Source organism: Cynara cardunculus (genome assembly GCF_001531365.2).
Source record: "Cynara cardunculus var. scolymus isolate 2C chromosome LG 1, CcrdV1, whole genome shotgun sequence".
Taxonomy (NCBI): Eukaryota; Viridiplantae; Streptophyta; class Magnoliopsida; order Asterales; family Asteraceae; genus Cynara; species Cynara cardunculus.
The window spans coordinates 47362303-47374206 of NC_037528.1; the positions used below are offsets into that span (position 1 = coordinate 47362303).

At 32.1% G+C, this 11904-nt stretch overlaps 2 protein-coding genes across 3 annotated transcripts; both read left to right on the forward strand.

The window, feature by feature from the left end:
- The first annotated feature begins 1921 nt into the window (after positions 1-1921).
- LOC112514778 (putative ER lumen protein-retaining receptor C28H8.4) lies at positions 1922-6034 on the forward strand. Of its 2 annotated transcripts, none has more exons than XM_025121380.1 (6): positions 1922-2158; positions 3134-3345; positions 4231-4371; positions 4453-4533; positions 5562-5686; positions 5766-6034. In XM_025121380.1, the coding sequence occupies exons 1-6, from the start codon at positions 1933-1935 to the stop codon at positions 5812-5814; spliced, it is 834 nt and encodes a 277-aa protein (XP_024977148.1). In that variant the 5' UTR covers positions 1922-1932; the 3' UTR covers positions 5815-6034. The 2 variants fall into 2 exon arrangements, with proteins under 2 accessions (XP_024977148.1, XP_024977154.1); XM_025121386.1 differs by having other exon boundaries at positions 3134-3333.
- A 1957-nt stretch (positions 6035-7991) lies between these two features.
- Positions 7992-11484, forward strand: LOC112506785 (peamaclein-like). The gene is made up of 3 exons (XM_025111059.1): positions 7992-8069; positions 8189-8231; positions 11303-11484. Exons 1-3 carry the CDS (start codon positions 7992-7994, stop codon positions 11482-11484), a joined length of 303 nt encoding a protein of 100 aa, XP_024966827.1.
- Positions 11485-11904: the final 420 nt, after the last annotated feature.

Here is an 11904-nt window from a genome sequence, read left to right on the forward strand (position 1 = left end):
ATTCACATTATACCTTTATAAATATTTATTAAGTTTGTTTATTTTCCTTACTTTTTTATTTTTTTATACCTTATTATATTCATATAATCATGTTTCTATAACTAAATAAATATTCAATATTAAGCTTATTTTGAAGGTATTGACAAAACAACTATAATTGTATAACTTGTTAAGATAAAAACATAATTTTTAACGTATTTTAGTTAATATATGATTATGTATGTTAATGTGATAAGATTATAAAACAAAATGAAAAAGTAAGGGATGTATTAAAAAGTTAAATAATTAACTATAAAGGTATATAATGTAGGTATTAAAAATATTTTTTTCATAGTATATATGATACATAATAATATAATAAAATAAAAAAATATTCAATATTTTACTCATTTTGAAGGTGTTGACGAGACGATTATAATAATATAATTAAATCAAAAAATATTCAATATTGCGCTGATTTTAAAGATATTAACGAGACGATTATAATGGTGTAACTTGTTAAAATTAAACGTATTTTTAACGTATTTTATTTAATATACGAATATATATTTTAATGTGATAAAATTGTAAAACGAAAAATGAAAAAGTAAGAGGTGTCTCATAAATTAAACAATTAATTACAAGGATATAGAATGTAAGTATTAAGAATATTTTTTCGCAGTATATATGATATAATAATATAATTAAATAAAAAAAAATCAATATTTGACTCATTTCGAAGGTATTGACGAGACGATTGTAATAATGTAACTTATTAAAATTAGAACATATTTTTTTAAATATATTTGAGTTAATATACAATTATGTATATTTAATGTGATAAAGGTGTAAAATGAAAAATGAAAAACTAAGAGACGTAAAACAAATTAATTAAGTGTGTATAAAGGTATAAAGCATAATTTTAAAATTAAAAATTATATTAAACAAGGGAAAAGTATCCGATGAGACTTTAACATTTGAAATGATTAAATTTTTGAACTTTCTAAAATATATTAGATACATCTTGTTAAATAACTCTTTGGAAAGTCAAATAAGTAATAAGAATGTATCTAACAGGTTTTAGAAAGTCCAATAATTTGTGTAACATGTTTTGAAATGTTCAAAAACTTATTTATTCCAAAAAAAATATATAAATACTTAATTATTTCAAACAATAAAGTCATCAAAACAACAACACGTGAATTTAAAGTCATTAAAATATTGTAATTAAAGTTATTAAGAAGAAAATCTAGATAGAGATAATAGTCCATTTAGTAATATTAGAATAACACAATTAATCTGATCTTTATAATATTTTTTTATTTTTATTAAGTAATAATATTTTTTTATTTTTATTAAGTAATAATATTTTTTAATTTATTAGATGGTCTTATAGTTTTACTTTAAAAAGTAAAATTTAAATGGCTGTTTATTAAACACTTATTTGATAAGTGTTAACCGGATAAATTTCCTAATCAGATGAACATGAGAAATATCTAGAATCTTACCAAATAAGAGCAATGAGAATGATGGAAAGTCTTACCCGATAAGTGAGGATGACGACTCTTACCCAGGTAAGCGCTTACCCAGTAAATTGTTGCATTCGATATGTTTTGATGCACTAAAATCTTACGCATAAAAATAAATCATAGTATTACTTCTATCGGTAAGCGTTTATCGGGTAAACAATTGGATAAACGGCCCCTAAATCTCAAATTCTTTTTTTTAAATATAAACAATGATTTAATCTCGTGTTTATTGGTCAATTAATTGAATTTAAATATCAAAAAATATTTTACCGTAAATAAATTACCGGACGGTTTTCAAAAGAAGTCAAAAAGAAATATCTTATTCCCCCAAAAGTTACCAACCAAAAAACCCTCCCTCTATGTTATGCGGCTTTACGCCATTTTCTAGAGAGAGAAAGCTAGATTCCAGAGAGAGAGAGAGACGATGAAGGGTACGACGAAGCGGCCGATCCAGGTGGTAAGGACATGGGTACGGAGGCAACCGCCGAAGGTGAAGGTGTTTCTAGCCTTTGTCTGCGCCATCGCCGCCCTTATTTTTATTCGTATGGTGGTTTACGATCATGATAACCTCTTCATTGCCGCCGAGGCCGTTCACGCTCTCGGAATATCTGTTCTTATTTATAAGCTAGCCACCGAGAAAACTTGCGCCGGTAAATTATACATTGCCTTAAAAAATTTCTTCCTCTGAGGTTATAATTTGTTGAATTCCTCTTTACGTGAATTATTGTTTCCATTCTTTTGTTGATTGCAATCAGTTTGTGCAAATAACCGTTTTTTTTCCCGTCTCGGGTGTTATTTTTTGATTTTTATTGAAGATTTTGTTAAATTTTCACTGAAATCAACAATCTTTGTTTGTCGTAATTTTGCTTTCTGGAGGCGATTTCTACTCTTTTGTTCCAGGAAGAGCTGCATTTTGATCTTGTGAAGTTGAAATGGGTTTATTCTACTGCCCACCGTTCCTTAAAACGAGATGGTTTAGACCTTTGAATTTCTAGCCTAGTAGTCTCCAGAAACAGAATTAAATGGTATTTAGATGATCATTTCATCACCAACGATGTTAAATTTGTATGATTTGTTGTGATGTTCAACGAGGGAATCGTTTTCTTTTACAACAGTTGTAGTATTTGAAATGATCAGGATGTATTTGGGAAAGGTTGAAACTCATTTATTTGTGGAAGAACTAGAAGACTGTATTAATTCTGGACTTATGTAGAAGAACTTGATAGGGAGATTGAGATCCGATGTGTACAAATTACATGGATTAATATGTGTTATTTGAGGGACTCTGTCAAAACCTTTTGAAAAATCCAAATCAATTTCGAGTGAAATTTGATCCAGGTCAAACTGCATCCCTTTCTTTTGCAACATCGGAAGTAAACTTTCTGATCTAGACTAGCTCCTTTCAAGCTCCAAATTGGTGTGGATTTTATTTACTAATTTGTCACCATGATATATTGCTTGCTGTATTCTTATGAAGTTCACATTAGTTACAGTTTAACCTTGAAACTCATCGAAAATTCTTAAGTCGGAAACTTATCTAGATCAACCTGCATCGCTGGCATTCTTATAGATTCTCGTGTAGGCAGATTCTTGGGTTAATATTCTTAATTGGTGTCTCAATGCAGGTCTTTCACTGAAATCACAGGAACTGACGGCTATTTTCTTAGGATCCAGACTCTATTGCAGTTTTGTAATGGAATATGATGTGCATACTTTACTAGACTTGGCTACGTTGGCAGCTACTGTTTGGGTTGTCTATATGATGCGTTTTAACTTAAATGCTAGTTACATGCACGAGAAAGACAATGTTGCGAATTATTATGTGGTGAGTTCTTGGGTATCTTAACACTTCTTCTTTACTTTCTTGGTTCCCCAAATATACTCTTACTTCTCCTTTCATGGATTCTTGCGACTTGTGAGCTTTTGTGTAGGCATGAATCCATAACCTGACCCTAACTTTGTCTTAATAGACGCACTGGATTTGTTAATTATACTATGTATATGTCAGACATGCTAATTATGTCATCACTCAATGTGTATTCATGCCATGTAGTGACTAGTTGAGAAATTGTAGTTATCATATCTTGAGTCGTATTTAATGGCTTCTGAATCATGAACATTAAGTTTTCAGTCCTGAAACAATCTATCTTGGGAAAAGCCTTAATAACTTGACTATAATGACATAACAGAATGATATGGCTATGTTCACTTCGTGCAATCTTCAAATGCTTAGTTGATGGCCATCTCTCCATAACGTATAATTTAAAGTTCATATCCATCTTGATTTACTCTTTTACAAAGAATTTTTCCATAAGCCCGATCGTTTTATTTCCTACTAACATGCATTAATATCATCCTAATAGCATTTTTTGTTCATGATCAGGTCATTCTTTCTTATTTCGTCCTGAAACAAATGCATTGTTGTGTTGTTCTTGGTACTAATGATATTATTTTTATCTATGTATTAGTATCTTTAAACAGATAGTTTACTGTTTCATGAAGAATCCCTCTGGAGAAGTGTACTTTATTGTGAATCATGAGATAGTTCAATTGTAGGTTTATATAAGATTCTGCAATGTGTGAGACACGTGAATAATAATGATCTCGTAACTATCAAGATTCTAAAAGTACTGCATTGAGTTTGTATTGTTTGCTCGAATGGATAACATCTGCAGTTGTTTCTGCTTATTCCAAACCCTCATATTTCATGATCTGAATGTAGGTGATTCCTTGTGCTTTATTGTCTCTGTTGATTCATCCCACCACACAGCATTACATTGTAAACAGGATTCTTTGGGCCTTTTGTGTTTATCTGGAAGCTGTTTCGGTACTGCCACAACTTCGTGTTATGCAAAATACCAAGGTCAATATGTAACAAATATCTTATGATTGGTTGGAAACTTGTATATTTGTTCTCCTCTAACTTGAGTTTATTTTTGTTTAGATTGTTGAACCGTTCACAGCACATTACGTTTTTGCTTTAGGGGTTGCAAGGTTTCTGAGTTGTGCGCATTGGATTCTCCAGGTATATGCACAGTCAATATCTGAATTTTACATGCCATGATACATAATGCAGTAACTTTAGCTGATCAAGGCAGAAATAGAGCCACTTGAGCAAGTTCAAAGGAATAAATTTCGACTGAAAGATAATCTGCAAGACCCATTGGATCAGATGATAGAATAAGATGACCAATATAAAGTCCGGATTCTTTTCCTTCTGTTTGTTCACAGGAGAGATAAACTAGAAGTTGTAAATGTTATAATGAGGTTTGAATTGTATTAAAAAATTTCGGTCAAATTTGATTTAAATAACCCTCTGATGTGTCACAAATCTAGCCACACTACTTGACATAGTTATTATAGAGTGTGAGATCCATCGTTTTTGAACTTCACAATGTGCCAAAGCAAGAGGGATGACACAAAATGAAGACCGAGCCAAATGGTCTCAAATAATCTTGTTAGGAGCAGTCAGTGTGGCATGTATGGTAGTCGGTAGTCCTTCAACTATTTTCATGGTGGCACCAATCTTGTTAGGAGTCCCGCATCTGTTAGACACAGACCATCAAACCTGTATATATATGTAGGAACCTCCCTATCTTCATCAGGGCTTTTCTAGAAAGAGATTTAAAGAGGTTCATTATCCTCACATGGTACCTGAGCTGGGGTCTAGCACCATCTAGGGACTCAACACACTCTTTCGCCTTCGTTCTTGGGGGCACTGTTTAGCCCTTTGAGGGGGAGTGTTGGGGGGAGTCCCACATCATCTAGATACGGACCATCAAACATGAATATATGTAGGAACCTCCCCTTTCTCTATAAGGGCTCTTTTAGAGAGAGAGAGAGAGAGAGAGAGAGAGAGAGATCCAAAGGGTTCCACAAATCCTCACAAATCTCATTCTCTATTACATGATGTTGATTCCTTCATTGGTATTCAAGGGTCCATGCCATTCTCCTCAACCTGATGGATGTGGGTTCAAGTCTCACGGCGACATAACACGACTGTTTAAAAGAAAAAAAGTTATTTCTGATGAAAGTTGTTCGGCGTTCGTGCAGGTGTTGGATACCAGGGGACGGTTGTTGACAGCTTTAGGTTACGGATTATGGCCTTCGATGGTTCTCCTTTCTGAAATCGTCCAAACATTTATACTAGCCGACTTCTGCTATTACTATGTCCAAAGGTTCCATTTCTTCTTCTTGTTTCATCCCATTTCATGGTTGCAACGATATCGAACATGACTTGATTCTTTTGGTTTACAGTGTTATGGGCGGACAACTAGTGTTACGCCTTCCTTCTGGCGTGGTGTGAGTGGAACGATGGCGTAAAAAAGAACTGTTTTAATAACTCCTGAAAACAGAGATAGTAAGCAACATCATGTTTATGGTTTTCTTCTTGTTTCTTTTTTTGTTTGTTTTCATGCATCATCTCATGTAGATTACCATGGGACTCATCCCCCTGTTTAAGTTTATGTAAAGTTTTTTTTTTTTGATTTAATGTATTTTTAGAGTATTTGGGAGTTATTGTTTCTCATCGTTGTTGTTCATAGGATAGTTTATTTATTTCATTAAAGTAACCGGCTTTTCGGCTTTTTATTTCTACAAAGGAATACTCTGTATTTGGAGGCAATTTTGGTCTGGCCTTGGGTTTTATGAGGCCAACCATCTCCAATTGTTGTCGATAGATGGTCAAACTCGGTCCCAGGTCGGTCCCAAGTTGGTCATTCAAAACCAGGCCGACTGGTCTTGGTCTTGACCAAAAATCTTTGGACGGATCTTAGGTCCGGTCCCAAATCTGATCCTGTTTTTAATTTTTTTTAGAATTCTTTTGCACAAAAATCGTCTCATGTGAGACTGTTGTTTTCGTTTTTTTTACCTTCACAACATTTTGTTGTAAAGTTTCAAGTGTAAAAATCGTGTCTCAGTCTTATCTCACGTGAACCCAACCCTTTTAATTTATATTATACTATGATTGAACGTAAATAAACTCTTTTAGTATGCAACTAACGTGGGACTCTCATGTCGATCTGAATAAATCATGCTTTCCATGGAGGTAAATATTTGCATGTAAAAGTATAGCAAGTTACAAATTCTGTCTCAGTGGAACATGTATCTCTATTATTATGAATTTCATAAAAATGAAGTAGTTAATGGTAAACAATCTAAAATAAGCGTTAACAAGAACATTAAACAACATTTTCTACATAGATGAAGGTTTATCAAACAAAAGATTGGGTTAAAGTCGAAGTAAATAATGTTCGCTTGAAAGATATTATACATAAACCAATTATACCGTGTTGCACTGTTCGTGCCGCTTCATTACTTTGGCACGGTCTGTGGTAAATTTCAGCCGACTTTGCACGACCGTTTTGATTTGCCTTCATTTGAGTGATATGTGTATATATATATATATATATATATATATATATATATATCCTTGTTAAAGATCGGTTGGGTTCTTGTAAGAAGGAAAGTTAAGGTGAGAAGCATAAGAAGATATCTCCAACTTGGATGCACATTAGGTTAGATGCACCGCGATGAGATGCATTGGATCAATCCTCGTATCAAGCGTTAATGAACGGGTTTGAGATAAAAGGCGATCAACGGTTCAGATCCCTTCTTACGCTTATCACTTTAATTGTCCTCACACGATCCTTCGCCTTATAAAGATTAGGATTTACCGATGACTTGAATATTGTTGGGCTAATAACCTCTAAAGACACTTGCATTTTAAGTGAAAGTGTGATTATTGATTATGCAAGCCACAAGTAGTCGCGCCGGAGGCTGTGGGCCAGGCGACTTTTGATATGCTTAAGTCATCTGAAAAGTGGCCTGAACCTTTTAAAACCCGATTTTTGACCTAGGATTTCTCATTTCTTCATCTATTTTAGAGATTTTGAGTTTGGGGAAATTAAGCAAAATTAATAACGTTAATTCTAAAATCATTCAGGAGAAACACAATTACGATTTGCCAAAAATATAAAGACAATTATGACCTTCTAAAGTAATACCCGTAACATCAATTACTAAGTTAATATCAACGGTGATGGATTTTTCTACACTTGCATCAACACCTTAGAATCGCTCACATATCATGAACTGATGGTCATTTTGTCGTGTGTTTATGCATCCATTTCCATATGGTCAACTGATCAGGTTTTATTAATTCTTCAAAGGAAAGAAAATGTCTAATATTACAGATTTTCTTATTTGTTAATATATATATATATATATATATATATATAATACGTATCTAAAACTTTAAAAACACAATCTCGCTACATATTTGGTGTCATTAATGAAAATATTTCGTCAATGATTCCTCCTATGATCGACAAGTAGAGCTACGTTCATTCCAATTGTACGGTAGGTGAATAAATCCTCACGCAAAGATAGTTCACACCCAAATTCATCTCATTTTAAGGAGTCAAATTCTCTCTTTCGAGACTTTTAGTAGCAAACTAATATTTGAGGTTATACAAAGCGACGATGATATCCAAGTCTATGATTGGTTCACTTTTAGTAGTTCTCGTAGTTGTTCAATTTATTCAAGCCCACGATGAAACAGTGAGTTGATTTCTACGATTTCTATTAAGAAATGTGTACACTTTGTGTTAATTCCTTTTTAGTATGTTTATCGTTGATTAAATACTGATTCGTTTTAATATCAACTTGTTGCCATGCAGATAGTTACGGGTAGCGCTCCAAACTCTTCCCTCCAGGATATAGGTTAGATCGTGATCGTACCATATATAGATGCAAAATAGATACACGTTCAATAAAAGCTTATGATTTTCCAATTGCGTGGCTCAACATATATACTGTGAGAACCAACTATTCATAAATTATTTATGATGAATATCATGAGTAATAAAATCACATTATATTCATGATGAATAATATACATTAATATTTAGGTATATTTATCATGTATAATTAATAAAAAGTTGGTTCTCGCTATTCTTAATATATTTACGGTTACTAAATCAAGATGACTATTCCATGATCCAAGTTCATATTGATCTGAAAAAAAGAGACATAACTTCCTCTTGAACCTCGAACAACCTCCCGCTTTTGTCAGATATACTACGAAGTTGGATAAAATGCGATTCATGCAAAAGCGGATTGGACTGGAGAATGATAACTTTTATATGTTGTTCTATACCTCCATTGAGAAAGATCCATTTATATAGATTGAATGAGAGTGGATAAGAGGCTCGTGGGATTGACGTGATGGCTCTCTTCCTACTGCCTCTCTTGCCTAAAGCTTAGAAATTCATCTATTTTTTCTGTATACTAAATTACTAGGTGTACTGGTACCAAAAGTGAGTAGACAAGAAGGCTGCCCCTCACAGAAGGAGCATTTCCTCAAGGGCAATTCCTACGTCCCTCATTGGTCAAAATCCCCACCTCTGCATGACACTTACTAGATTTTTAAAGAAAGATTGAAAAAACGCTTCTTGACCTTATTGTCGAGTAGGAAGGGTTTTCGCTACTAAAGAAATTTCTTCAGTTGAAATAGCTCTTTTCTGAGATGTCTTTCAAGCTGAAGAAGGAAGGATTTTCATCAAATCAGGATGTCCCAGGCACAGTAAGCGAAAGCGGGCTCAACCTTACGGTAGAGGGGGCACTACTTTACTGGATCAACATTTTATTTTTAACTTTTCCCCATACATACATATATATATATATATATATGTATATATATATGTATATATATATGTATATATATATATGTATATATATATATATATGTATATACACACACAAATAGAATCACTTCATTTATTTTCTCAAATGATGAGTGTTGCATAACTTTACAATTGACTTTACTAGGGACATAACTTATGGAAAAAAAGTTCTTATATTATTTAGTATCATATATGATTGCCTATAGTAAAATAGTGTTTTTGTGTTTTCATAAAATGAAAGTGTTATTATTTGAACTCTTTCATATATATATATATATATATATATATATATATATATATATAGGGGGGCATTCAAGGGAGAACTGAATAGTTTGTGGTAACTGTGAGATCCAATCTCAACCACAAATCAACGGATAAATTATGAAATTAATAATTATGGTAGTTTGAGTTAAAATTATAATTATAGGACGTATTAGGTATTTTTAAAAAACTCCTCTCTCCTCTCCCCGACCTCCAATCTCTGGCCTCCGATGAACATTAATCCGGCAGGTACCAAGTAATCACAAAGATACACAATGTGATAACCATTGTGATATACTGTGATACCATTGTGATACCAACTATGATACCAACTCAAACCTTAAAAACAAAGATACACAATGTGATATCCATTGTGATATACTGTGATGTCGGATTAATGTTCACCGGAAGCCGGAGATTGGAGGTCGGAGAGATGAGAGAGGAGAGAATAGAGAAGAATTTTTAAAAAAATACCTAATATGCCCTCTAATTATAATTTTAACTCAAACTAYCATAATTATTAATTTCCTAATTTATCSGTTGATTTGTRGTTGAGATTGGACCTCACAGTTACCACAAACTAATCAGTTCTCATTTGATTAGGCCCCTATATATCTAGGGGTTGGTTCAAATGTTAACCAAGATTTTTGTGTTAACTTTGTTAACCAATCTTAGCCATTGATTCTTACAATAAAGGGTTGTGATTAATCATGATAAAAAATTAAATTTTAAATTTATAATTTCAAAGAACATATGTGAACAAAGGGTATTTAGGTAATTTTCTTTTTTATGTAACTCCCATATCATTAATTATGAGTTACAAAATCAAAAAATCTCATTATTTTTACTAATTTATTTTTATTAATTTATTTTTGTTAATGTAAGAACCATATGAACACACACACACACACACACATATATATATATATATATATATATATGAACCATTGTGTCAAATACGAACAAAAATTGACATATATATGAACTTGGACTGTATAGCATTTATGAACACAATATGAATATAATAAAAATAGTTGCTACACGAAAATAAATAAATAAAAAAACAGGTATGAACACAATATGAATAGTTTGTGAACAATAGTTCCTTCATTATGAACACATTCAGAAACAAGCCAAATGTTGAGACATGCAGCTAGTGTACATATGAACACAATATGAACACTTGTGAACAATTATTTAATAATTACATATGAATTCGAATTACGATTGTAGTCGTAGACGATTTTAACCTTTTCATTTTCATTGTTGTTGATCTGTTTTCCAATAGGTTTATTCATATTATTCAGACGATATCGAAATCTTTACAATCGGAAATTCTTTAACAATTACAAAATCAATATCATTATGGATAGAATAACTCGAAATTACAAAACATGAACACGTATAAAAAAATATCAATATTACATAATCATTAATTATTGAGAATTTTAGATTTGTAACTCCCAATTAATGATTTGGGGGTTACATAAATGACAAATTACTTAATTACCCTTGTCATTAATATATGAGTTATATGTGAACCTAGAGAAAAAAATGGAATATGATTGGTTGAGCCTGGTTAAGAAAGTTAACACAAAAATCTTGGTTAGTATTTGAACCAAGCTCTCTCTCTCTCTCTCTCTATATATATATATGTATATATATATATATATATGTATATATATATATATATATATGTATATATATATATATATGTATATATATATTGGGAATTTTGCTAGGAATTGGGAATTTTTCCCGTACATTATTTCTTCAAGGTAACAATGAACTATTGTTGAATGTTTATACGCTAAACTGATTTTATTTTGGGGTTATAAAATGGTGCAGATTGTGATGAAAAATGCCTCTTGAGGTGCAGCAAAGCGTCGAGGACAAAGATGTGTTTAAGGGCATGTGGAACTTGTTGCGAACGTTGTCACTGTGTTCCACCTGGCACTTATGGTAACTACGATACATGTCCATGTTATGCTGACCTGACAACTCATGAAGGCAGGCGCAAATGCCCATAAGTCATTATTTTGAATTGATATCACCTATTGTTATCGGAAGTTCCATAAATATGAGTTTCAAATTTCGATCAAAACCGTAATAAAAAGATACGACATCAATGTCAAGTGATAATTTGGAATATTGCTTAGGAGATTGTGTCATGTTAAAATAATGAAGATGATAATATCCATGATTGACACCCTCCACAATAAAAATGGTTAATCAATCTCTCATAATTACAAAAAAATGAACAAAATAAAAAATTATGATTGATTGAATGAGGTTTTCACGATTTTTACAAATTGAATGATTTTTATTTGAACCCACTCCTCTATATATATATACTAGAAGCGTACTCGCGCAATGCAGCGAGATACATCGTGATTTTAATATTTCATTTTATTCTTTATCTCARTCGATGTTTTAATATGACTTTATGT